Source organism: Camelus dromedarius, chromosome 24 (assembly GCF_036321535.1).
Source record: "Camelus dromedarius isolate mCamDro1 chromosome 24, mCamDro1.pat, whole genome shotgun sequence".
Classification (NCBI taxonomy): domain Eukaryota; kingdom Metazoa; phylum Chordata; class Mammalia; order Artiodactyla; family Camelidae; genus Camelus; species Camelus dromedarius.
Genome location: NC_087459.1, coordinates 21,113,554 through 21,125,804, shown reverse-complemented (window position 1 = coordinate 21,125,804; position 12,251 = coordinate 21,113,554). Strand labels below are relative to the sequence as shown.

Below are 12,251 nucleotides of genomic sequence, written 5' to 3'. Positions count from 1 at the left end.
GGGTGTTATAGGAAATACAAATATATTAGGCAGAATCTCTTTCCAATTTATGTTCTGGTTAGAACAGGCCTGATATCTATGAATTATTAACTGTTACAGATACGACTTTCAACCATTACTTTATTCCTGGCATTATGTTTTACTACATGCTTTACATAGCTTATTTTATTTAATCCTCAGAACAACCAACCCCATGTGTTAGGTTCTCTTGTTATCCCCAGTTCACGAGAGGAAAAGGAGTGACAGTAAATAACAAGGCCAGGGTTGAGGTGCATTCTGATTCAAACCCAAGGAACCTGACACCAGAGCTTGTGCTCTTTAATTGTGCCTTTCTGGAATGAGCAGAAAGCAGTGCCATGGGCAAAATTCTGATACTGGTTACAAGAAGAGACAAAAGATGAAAACAAGGAAGGGATCTGTGCTGTAAACTTGGTAAGAAGTTTCATGAAGGTTGAACTATGAATTGCAGACCCAGGAGTAAACGCAGGATGAGAGTAGACATTTGTTATGATACTGAGTATCGAGACTGGAAAGATGGCTTCCTGTGGTGAGTAATGGTAAATTAGGCGTGCTGTCCTTCCTTCCTAGTAAACTCTGCATTCTTCAAAGCCCAAAATGTGTTATCACTTTTGCGAAGCTTTCCCCATCTCCCTCAGACAGGGTTCTATTTGGGCTCCTGAAACCTTTTATATGTGTGTCAGTACTATGCCATGTAAACTGTCATATTCTACATTTTTCTTCATAGGTCTCCCCTTCTTCCTCCGATCATCTCCATTTCTTTGAAGTAAGGAACAGTGTTACTCATCCTTGTATTTCAAGGACTTAATGCAGTATCAGTTACTTAGTGAATATTGATTGAGCTTACTTGTTTGTTAAATGAACAGCTGAGATTCTCAGTTGGTTCAGATTTAAAACTTCTTTATAACTAGGTTTAGAATATATGGAGTAGAAAATCTGTTTAGGAGAATTTAATTGGTAGTGAAGTACAGATTGGAATTGGGAAAGCTGAATTCAGTGTGACTAGGTAAAAGAAGTTACAGTGATCCGGGCAGGAGGTGATTAGGGCCTGGTAGAAGTGGTGGTGAGGGAAAAGGCACAAATCTAAGAAATAGTGTGAAGTAAGAATCAGCAGACCTGATGACATTTGTAGGGAGTTTAAGGGATATGGGGAAGAGTCAAAAAAGATTTCAAATTATGTGACCCTTCCCCTTCTTTCCAATTTTTCTTATAATTTATTAGGTGATTGTGAGTCTTGGTTGACTTGGTAGTTCCATAACAAATTAATCAGTCATATAGTGTAGGTCTCTGAACTGCTGGACCATGAGCAGTGCAATAGAAAAGCAGATAAAGTCAAGGCACGCCCCACTTGGCAGATTTTAACTCTTTCTGGAGCAGAAAAAATATTTTAGATATATACATAGCTCTTCAAGAGTGTATATATTCTGGAGCCAAGTTTAATTCATCATCCTGCCTAAGGATTTTAATTTGCTGTTGAAGTAAGCCACGTAACTCTTGGGGAAGCAAAGACTCATAGGATTGTAGTACTTTCTGTTGTTACTCTTGCAGTTTTGAAGACAAATAGGTGATGGTCCAGGAGTCCCACGCTCAGACTTCACCTATAGGCCCCGACCCTGCTCTTAGCAGTTGTACTAATAGAGGAAAAACACAATTTCTAAAATCAGAGCCTGCAAATACCAACCTGAGCGTTAAAAATAAGTATTAACATTAAGTTTTAAAAATTCTGTATATATACTTACAGAAGAATACAGAAAGCAATCATCCTTGTGTAACTAAACATTCAGATCAAGAAAATAGAGTATTACTCCTCCCCAAAGGTTAACCGCTATTCTGATTATAACACCATGGATTCGTTTTGCTTATTTTTAAAAGGTTAGCATAAAATGAATAGTGAAGAATGCGTTTTGGCTTCTTTCACTCAACATTGTTAGATTGATGCATGTTGTTGTATGAAGTAATATTCGTTCATTCTTGTTGTCTTACATTATCTTCCTGATGAATAAACCACAGCTTATTCCACTGGTGATGAACACTTGGGTTCTTTTGACTTTTTGGGTATTATGAGTAATGGTGCTGTAAACATTTGTGTACATTTTTGGGGGTATACATGTACAAACGTCTGTATTGTCAAGGAGTAGAATTACAGAGTCATAAAATATGCATATGTTCATTTTCCAGAACGGTTATACCAGTTTATACTTTCACCAGCAGCAGTATGTGTGTGTCCCAGTTGCTCAGCATCCTCACAACACTTGTTACTGTCTTAAATTTTAGCCATTCTGATAGGTTTGTAGCGCTATCTTGTGGGGGTTGTCTTGTTTTGTTTTGTTTTTAATTTAGATTTCTGTGCTGACTGATGAAATTGAGCACTTGTTTTATGTATAGGCTTTTTGAATATCCTCTTTTATAACTATTTGTCTATCAAAAAGTTGAGTCACTTATCTTTTCCTCATTGATTTGTAGAAGTTATTTTATACTCTGATAGGAGTTCTGTGTTACCTATATTGCAGATATCTTTTCCCATTTTGTGGCTTTCTTTTACACTCTTTTCATTGTGCCATCTGATGAATATTCTGACTTATCAATCTTTTCCTTTATGATTAGTGTTTCCAAGAATTTTTTCCCTACCCTAGGATCACGAGGATGTTCTGTATTATCTTCCAGAAGCCTTAATGTTTTACCTCTCACATTTTATATCTACCATCTAACTGAAATTTTTTTGTGTGAATATGCTTCACTTGGTTTTAAGCTGACCTTATCTTTCCTTAGTTTAGCAAGATCTGGGTCTTAAATCCCAAGTACAAGCTAAGAAGCAATCACGTGTGTCTGAATCCTTACTGTTCTGCATAAATTAGTCAATACAGTGCTTGAATAGCTTTTAGGAATTGAAACCTTCTCTTCCTACCATACCATGGCATTTGGTTTTTGTTTCATGCCTTTGTGCTTCTATTATTTAAAAGTGTAGTCTGTGTGGAATATTACCATGTATTACTTGCCACTAATTTCTTAACCCACTGCAATCTGCTTCAGTACTTGCTTAAAACAGCGGTAAAGAGCCTAGTGGCCTTCTTGCCAAATGGCGGTAACTCTCCAGTGATACTATCCTTCAGCCATTTGCAGGTCTTGAATGTATCCTTTGTCTTTATATCTCTGTTCTCATTGTATGACCTTGGCAAAGTCTCAGCCTCCTTTTCTTCTGAAACTTACATAGTTTTGTTTTGAAATCCAGTTGGAAAAACCCCATTAGATATGACTGGGACAAAGCCCTTACACCTGAGGGCACAAATCTCCAGTTTCAAGGTAGGCCTGACCACTTTTGTTGTTTTGCTTTGGTCTGTTTTCATTTGGTATCTGAGACCAAACAAAAATGATAGCAGCCATAACTATGAATTAGATAACTCCTTGGAGTTTACATAGCAACTTTACGTGGAACACTTCATTTGATCCTCTTAACACCCTGTGAGGTAGGCGTTTGTACTGTGGTTAGAGAAGTGATTGAAAATGCAAACAGCACATTATTTGTTCTTGTTGAGAAACACCTGGTGATGCCATGGGATTATTAGGTTTTGGAGTTTCCTTTTTCATATAGCCATCATTTGATGAGAGCATCATCCCTGTGATTTTTTGGGGTACTTTTGTCTTTCCACTTCCTGTGAGAATGTTAGCTTCTTGGGTTGGGGCGGGGAGGGTGGGGTTGATGGGACTGGGAATGGACGTAGAGTTGGAATCTTTGGGGAGTCAGAAACTTAAGTCAGCAGCCTTTGATGTATGGCCGTATATATTGTAATACTTTCTGTTGTCACCCTTGCAGCAAACTTTTTAAAAATAGCAAACCTTTTTTTTCGGATGAAATGGTACACCAAGTTGATTTATGAAACAGACCAAAGCATTCTTTTATTTATATTAATTCATTTTAGGAATCTGAATTTATAGCACTTACTTAGAAAGTCTGTCAGTGAGAACAGTGAGGCTGTTTTGATCAACACAAAAGCTTGAAACAGGTTAAAAAGGATTGCAGTCCTATTTTTGTCCCACATCCCAGTTATTTCTGCGTTTGAAAAACTGTGCAGTTTGTAATAAAACAGCTTAGCTTACAATTCAAAGGTATTTTTTAGTTGAATGATATATTGGTTTGACAAAGGACTGATATTTAACATAAAATTCAGACAAGACAGTCCCTCAGACTAACAAGTGCTTGGACAATAATTCATCCCTCAACATGTCAGAAGTCTGCTATCATTGCACAGCCGTCACGATGACTGCAGCATGGGAGGGACAGCTGTGCCTGGCATTGCTTGAACGTGGCCCCCGTGTGCTGTATAGTGTGCTTAACGTGTGCTCGTTGATGTAGATGGGCTGATACAAGCCTGATTCAGCCTCTATAATTAGTACCAGTCCTAAGAAGTGCTGGTTTATCCACAGAGATGGTCCAAGTTCCTTAGTGTCCTCAGCAGCCAATTACCAAATGGAGGCCCCTGTAATATTACAGTTTGATATGTGACACATTTGAGTGTGGACTTGTTTTAAAACACAGTTTTTATAGTTAGCTTCCATTCTGGGGTCAGTGGAGTGAGTATGCGCAAGATGGGTGGGAAGAAGGAAATGAAGAGACAATTAAGAAATCAGAACTGCGGTTGGCTCTTGATTATCTCTGGGCACATTAATGCCTGTGAGGATTCAGAAATGGTTTGGGGATGCTCACCTTTTTGCAGACTAGTTGTGTGAAGGAGTGGTGACTCAAGTTCATTGCTGTACCTGATGTCGCCTACTTCAGTGAGAGAAGAGGAAGTGGATTTGGGGGTCCACATGGTAGAGGGAGAGGATGAGCCTTGGGAAGGTCGAGGGCCCCTCTCCTCTCATTGTCCACCTGAGCGGTTCTGTTGGAGAGTCCGGATGTCTGTGGGCCAGTGGTTGGGAGGCACTGTCTAATTTTGAGTCCTTGCTTGGCTTGGCTCTTAGATGCACCTTAATCTCTGTTGGCTGTTCATGTGAGATGAGAGTTGAGTGGATGTTGGCTTTTGAAATCCCTTCAAAAAACCCCAAGAATCCATGCAGCAGTTTGACTGCAACTGCTCTGAATCAAATATGGCTGATTATTCAGACACTGGGCAAATATTCTGTTGATGGATAGTCTATAAAGCACCCTCACCTCCCTGAATCTCTTCACTCTATTCAGCCAGGGCCAGGGGCTGTTAATTTGCTTTCAATATGTTTCTAGAATTACATTTTAAGTAATTTGCTCCTTTTTCCTTAGCATAAATCATTGAAAATCGATTGAATTTATAGAGTGTACTAAAACTGTGTTTTGAGCCAGCCAGGAAATTCCCTGCAATTTTTCTGGCTAATCTCATGTATTTGAAGAATGTTGAACCAAGGTATTTTTGAGGAAGTAAATTACTATGGCTATTGAATGTGACCTAGAAGGAACTGAGGAACAGTAGAACTGAAAATACAGTTACTAATTTTTTTTGCTTCCAATTCCTTTGTTAGGCATCTGAAGAAGCCTCTCTCAGGGCATTGGAAAGTCTGATGACAGAGTTTTTCCATGACTGTACAACCAACGAAAGAAAACGGGAGATAGGTAAGTCAAGTGTTGAGTTGTAAGGAGTCACCTATAATGAAAGGGCCCTAGTGGGGAGGAAGGAGTTGGTAGCCTTGACTGGTCAAGCCTGCAATTTTCACCTTGAATTCTTGCTCTTTTTGCTCCGGTCCTGCTGGTTGATGGCTGTGAGGTCCACAAACCTCTCTGCAAGGGTGATGGTCCATGGAGCCCACTATAATCCATAGTGATGAATTTTCTTTCCTTTGGCCACGTGTGAAAAACAGTCCCCTGTCTCTCGGCTTTGCTCTTAATTTCAGCAATGTTGAGCTTTTATAAGAAGTCTGTGATAAATTAAAAAAAAAAAAACCCTCATGAAAGTGTGAAAACAAACGTTTTTGGTGTGTAGAAGTGTAACCTGCACCTCATCTAGTGCCCAGAAATCCTTTAATGGGTATTACCTTTGGGGCTTCTTGCTTTTTCCTTATCGCCACTGTTATTGCTCTCATTCTGCAAGTTTTGATGAACAAAGGCTTCAAACAACAGAGAGGTGTAGGTATGATAACTTTAGGTCTTCTGGGAACCTCAGCACTTTGTAGAATCTTTTTTTCAGTTTTGTAGTCACTGATAATGCACGACATTCATTAAAACATACTGTAAACTAGAAAGTGTATTCAAGTGTCAGATCTCTGCCTCAGGGACATGCTGCACTGAGGTCCTGGAGTAGGCTTTTTATTCTGAGTCCTCATTTAAACCCTGAACTTGAAAATGAAAAGTATTTTTCTTGATCCAAACCTGCAGGCTTTTCCCTGCATGTCTGACTGCTCTGTACAACCTTCATTGTTTTCACCTCTTTGGAGGCCTTTTTCTGTGTCTCCAGGACTCTGCAGACCCATTTCTCTCCACGTGGCTTCTTTAAGTCGTATTATCCAGCTAAGTGTTATGGCTAAGTTCTGCCCTTGGTCGGGAGCTTGATTAGGGTTTGGATTTTCAGGTGGCCAGTAAACCTTTGGCTGCAGCCCATTTTCCCTTTCATCCTTTGAGCATCACATCAGCTCCTGGTAGATGCTAACTTCTTACCTCTTTTAATTTTAAATGTGGTGGTCTCTTTTGGGCCTGCCCTGTATATATCTTTTTTTTTTTTTTCTTTTTCTGAGACTGTGCTGTAGGGAACTGGAGCATTGATAAACAAGGGATACTGACAGAAGCTGAGCCCAGTAGATGATCAGGCACCTGGCTTAGAAGATCCACTCTGCTTGCTTCTCTAGGTTTTCTCCTATTACTCAGTTGGGCTAACCCTCCTCCTGCCCCCAGAGTGATCCCTTTGTTAGTTTTATGCTATCTGTTACCTTTTACTTACAGTAAAAATGTCACTGGTGCTTTCTACCAAAGAGGCGAAGGATCTTTGCCTTACGTTAGTCTGTTACATTCCAACGCTAATTTCTCTGAAGTCCTATTTTTAGCTTATAATTGATATGCTTTTGGTTTTTCTCTTAAATTTTGGTTTACAAAGCAGATATTGCTCACGTTCAGCATTCATGAATTAAAAGCGGAACCTTTTTAACATGTTCCTATTCTAATCTGATTTTAAAACAGTTTTAAAGTACAAATATCTAATTTAAATGCTGACTAAGGGGAATCCTGGGGTTTGATAGTGGGCATGCCTTAGTTTAGTTCTCTTTGTACCTAGTCTTCATAGCTTTGAATGTGTAGGCTGGAACTGCTGCTTGCTTCTTTTTTCATGTCTTAGGATAAACTAAAGGCTTTCCTAGCTAGGTAGGAGAAAGGAGGGAGATCTTTTATTGTAGGGGCTCCACCCACCCTCCACCAAAGTGTGTTTTTAGTGCTCTAGAGATAGAGCTGTTAGGGAACCTCAAGAAACAGTCTGATCATTTTAACAGTGGAGATGGGTGAAGCATCAAAGAGGCAACAGTGATTTGCTTGGGCTCAGACTCAGTGAATTAGTGGTAAAGTCTAGGACAGAGTCCAGAGTTCTTTATTTCCAGCCAGAGATCATTCTCTCTGGTTGGACTTCACCTCTGGGATTCATAGGAACTTTTGCTTACTTAAAAGAACACGCCATCAGTTTCCTTTTATGGAATTTGTAATGAGACTGTCTTGGTGCATTTAGCCTAAGTTGTAGGATGCTGGGAGAGCAGTAACTTTAGGATTAGAATGGCCTGCTGTGCTTGCTGCTTTTCCAAGGGCTTCCTGTAATTTCTCAGGATTGTTGCCTTTGTGTTATATTTCGTGACCAGCGCAGTGGGTCAGGGTGACTAAGGGGCAGCATGTCCAGAAACATGGTGACAGACTCTTCATGCTTGCTGTCTGTGGGTCTGGCTGATAATACCAGCAGTCCCGGGATGAGGAAAACCATTTCTAACTGATTTGAGGTGGACAGGGCAATCCCATGATTGCTACTCTTCTTTTTCACAGACTTTTTTGGGTGATATTTTTTAAGAAAACCAACCCAAATGAGGAGAGTTAGCCATTTTGTATTCTCTTACATTTTTTTTCCAATCCTGTGTTTATAAAGTTAGTTTTAATTTTTTCTTTCCCTACTTTTCTAGCCATCATCTTGTGTATGTGAGTGAGAACAGTGTTGAGTGGTGAGGAGATATATATATATAGTTGTACCCCAGAGGAAACAAGTTACCAATTAGCCATCATTTATAAGGTAAAGTGGTACTCTTACAACTATCTATCCACACATTAGGTTAAGTAAGAACTTCAACAGTGAAGGTTTCTCTGCCTAAAAAAGTGTCCATAGCAAGGTTATTGGTTTTTAGATGGCTGAATACACTGTCAGTGTTCATGGCTACCTCAGAGTCAGAAAAATACTGTATGCTCTGTCCTTTGTATCTTGAAGAATCAGCTGAATTTTGTGATTAGTTTTGATGTAATTTATATTATATCAAGAGAGGTGTGTTTACTATTTTGTTAATTTCGTGTATTTTCATAGCCTTCTCTTGTTGCTATTTAACTTTTCCAGAGGAGCTTCTTAATAACTTTGCCCAGCAAATAGGAGCTTGGAGATTCTGCCTGTATTTTCTCTCCAGCACTAGGAATGACTATGTAATGATGTACAGTTTAACAGTTTTTGAGGTAAGCTGTCAGATAATTTTATACTATTCTGAAGAGTATTTTGTAAGGGGGTGGGAAGGGATTAATTGGGAGTTCAGGATTTGCAGATCCTAACTAATATATATAAAATAAACAAGTTCCTACTGTATAGTACAGGGAACTATATTCAATGTCTTATAACTGATGGTGAAAAAGAATATGAAAATGAATATATGTATATGTTCATGTATGACTGAAGCATTATGCTGTATGTCAGAAATTGACACAACATTGTAAACTGATTATACTTCAATAAAAATATATATATTAAAAAAAAAGTATTTTGTAGTCACATTGGCATGTCATTGGACTTTACTTTTGATGTGTACCTGGCTCGGAAATAGTAGCTCAGCTCAGGAACTTCTTCCCACATATCGCCTTTGTCAGGATGTCTGGGTTTTCAGGGCACCTATCTTCAATACCAAAAGATAAGATGGAGTTAGGTCATTTGTGGCAACATATAACTTCTTCTTCCATGTTACCATTTAAAAGAGAGAGATAATTAAAGAAAAACAGTTTGGGAGGGGGGATGATACCCATTATGCCATCATCCCAACTACAGAAAGTTTTCATTTATATCAACTCTCTTGTAATCTTTGTCTTCCCATGCACACTTAAAAAAAAACCTAATTATAATCATATTGCTTATGCTGTTTTGCATTCTGCTTTTTTCCCCGCTTACCTTTATGTTACAATCCTGTACGTGGTTGTACTGTTATTCACCAAGCCGTTCTCCTATTTTTGGATGTTGAAGTTGTTTTTGTCATTATTTTTTGGTAGAGACAATGGTGTAATAGAAAGTTTTTGCACCTATACCTTTTTGTTTCTGTTAAATTATGTAGCTCATCTTTTTAGGAATGGGATTGCTGTATCATAAGATTTGAACATTTTATTACTCTTATTGCCAAATTGCTGCAAACTTTCATTTAAAAGCATAGTTTCTCGGTTGAGGGATATAGCTACTATTGGATGAAAACCAGTGTGTTTTGTGTATAGATTATTAACTTTAAAGGTGTATACTTGTTTTTCAGAATCTGATCAATAAAATGTGGCTTGGGGTCCCATCTCAGGATAAGATGGAAATCCGTAGCTGCCTGCCCAAACTCCTCTTGGCTCACCACAAAACCTTACCTTACTTCATCCGGAACAAGCTCTGCAAAGTGATTGTTGACATTGGCCGTCAGGATTGGCCCATGTTCTACCATGACTTTTTTACTAACATTTTACAGGTAAGGAGATACCTGTGGAAACCTTGTAAATTGTTTTTAAAAGTGATTATTTTCTTGTCTTGAAGAGGAGTTTTAAGATTAGCATTTTGCAACTGCAGTAGTGAGGTCATTGTGGGATAGATTATCTCATTCACTTAACTTTGTGTTCTTGAGACATGTTGTACCTTTGTGCAGTGGAGAAGGTGGTGTTAGGGGAACCCTAATCGCTTTGTTAACCTCTTGTAAAATTTTGTCCAGCAAAATTTGAAAGCCAGTTAGATACTGTGCCAGGTGTTGGGTGCAAGGATGTGGCCTCCAATGGAGTTTAGTGGGGTGATAGCTCTGCAAATAGTAAGTACCCAATAATATGTTAATTACTATTACTGGAGTATTGTGCAGAGTGCACTGGTAGTACAGCATTTAGACTCAAGGAGCTGAGATGTTTTCAGTGTTGTTAGTGATGAGATGTGGAGTGGTAGAGTGGAGGCAAGACTGATGGGCAGGACCACAGCAGGAGGGGCCTTGCTCTTGCACGGGGCTTCAGTGTTTAATTCATAGTCCTTCCTTGGGAACTAATGAAAAGTTTGGAAAAGGGAGTCAATATGGTCACATTGTTATATTGAAGTGACAATTCTAGCTATAGTGTGGAGTCTGGATTGCAGAGGGGCAAGGCTGGAGCAAAGGAGGCCGGGAAGGCTGCTGTTGGAGAGGTCCCAGTGAGCTAAGGGGGCCTGAGCCAAGCAGAGGCCTGGCTGGTGGATGGAGGCAAGGCATGTAGGAAGCAGAATCAAGACGCTTTGGCCAAGGACTAGGCTGCAGGGATGTGGTGGGGGAGGACTCTACAGTGCCTTTCAAGTTCCTGGCTTAGATGGCAGATTTTCTAGATCAAGGATGAAGGAGGAGGAAATGGGTTTGGGTAGAAGATGGTGAATTCAGTTTGGCAGAAAATGCATTTAAGATTTGTTTGTTCCTTCTGTGCATATCTGATGAGACATTAGGAAGTGTGGATCTGGGGTTTAGGATTTGGAAATCATCAGAGAATAAGTGAGACCTAAAAGCCAAGAAGGAGATACTTTTCTTCATTTGAATCCCATGATAAAGTTGGAAATGTTTTTATGTAATTGAGGGAGTCTTGGTGTGCAGGGAGTGGGTATTAAGCACAGTTTATAGAAATAAAATTCTATGAAAATTGATTATAGTCTCAGTGACTGTAGGTTCTGAATTTTCCAGGAAACAATACCATTTCCTAATGTTTTGCTTGCTCTCCCTATGAAGTATTTGAATGATGCAGCAATTTAAAAAAAAGATTCAGCATCCATATTGCTTCTGTCAGATTGCCTCTCGAAGTGGCACAAAAATTCTTCATTCCGTATTGTTTTGTATAGTGATTTATTTATCTAGAAAGTTATAGAATTGATATCGTAAAGGAGAGTCATGAATTTCTTCCATAAACTATTTGTTGAATTCCAGCCATGTACTAACCAAGCACATATGGGGGGATATAGTAATGAACAAACACTTGCCTTCGTGGATATAGACCCAAGGGGGAGGCATCAGTAAATAATAAGCAAATAAATTCTTTCAGGTAGTTATAAGTATTGTGAGAAAACTAAATCCAGGGTAAGGAGGAGGAGAACCATACTTAGATGGGATGATCATGGAAGCATTTTCTGAGAAGCAGACATTTGTGCAGAAACCTGAGTAGAAGTGATGGAGTGAGCTGGTGGGCATCCAGGGGAGCAGTGTTGTGGGCAGAGGGAATCACAGTGCAAAGAACCTGAGGAATGGCAAGGGGGCAGGGAGCCTGGAGCAGTGGGTTAGGAGGCGAGAGGCTTTGCTGACTCTCTGATGACACTTGCTTTCACTCCAAGTTGACAAGCAGTTGTGGTCACTCTTCATGGCTCTCTAAGAGGGAGCCAGGAAGTCCTTTGGAGATGGAAAGGACCTAGAAGATTAGGGGTCTTGTGAATTCCTTCCTCGGTTGTTCAGTGGCACGTCTTGTGGGGAAGAGCAGTGGAATGTGAGCCAGACAGAGAGCCACAGCCCTACCAGCAGCAGTGAGGAGGAGCCGCGCTTTCCCCTGGCTAGGATCAGTTCCTCTGATGAAGAACAGGTTTCATCTGCTTGTGAAACATAATTAATGATAATAAATGAGAGTTTGGAAGAGCGTTTCTGGGTGAGGTGCTAATGGAGATTTAAAAAAGGTAGTTGTCTTCCTCTCTCCCCCACCACCTCCTTCTGTCTAGCCTTCAGAAATGACTCCTTTCACCTCATGCAGCCCTCATGACTTTGAAACACCCCGTAGAGGAAGGAGTGCCGGATTGGGAGGCAACTGGTTTGCGATCTGTGTCCATTTTTGTCAC

At 39.8% G+C, this 12,251-nt stretch overlaps 1 protein-coding gene across 3 annotated transcripts in view; it reads left to right on the top strand.

The window, feature by feature from the left end:
• XPO6 (exportin 6) overlaps positions 1–12,251 on the top strand; it is a 96,280-nt gene that overhangs the window by 23,302 nt on the left and 60,727 nt on the right. For 2 of the 3 annotated variants that reach the window (XM_031433004.2, XM_010990904.3), the window contains exons 2-4: positions 5,509–5,599; positions 8,550–8,662; positions 9,712–9,909. In XM_031433004.2, the coding sequence (XP_031288864.1) occupies positions 5,509–5,599; positions 8,550–8,662; positions 9,712–9,909 (402 nt within the window). The remainder of the gene's footprint in view (positions 1–5,508; positions 5,600–8,549; positions 8,663–9,711; positions 9,910–12,251) is intronic. The other variant, XM_064478547.1, reaches the window with a different exon arrangement.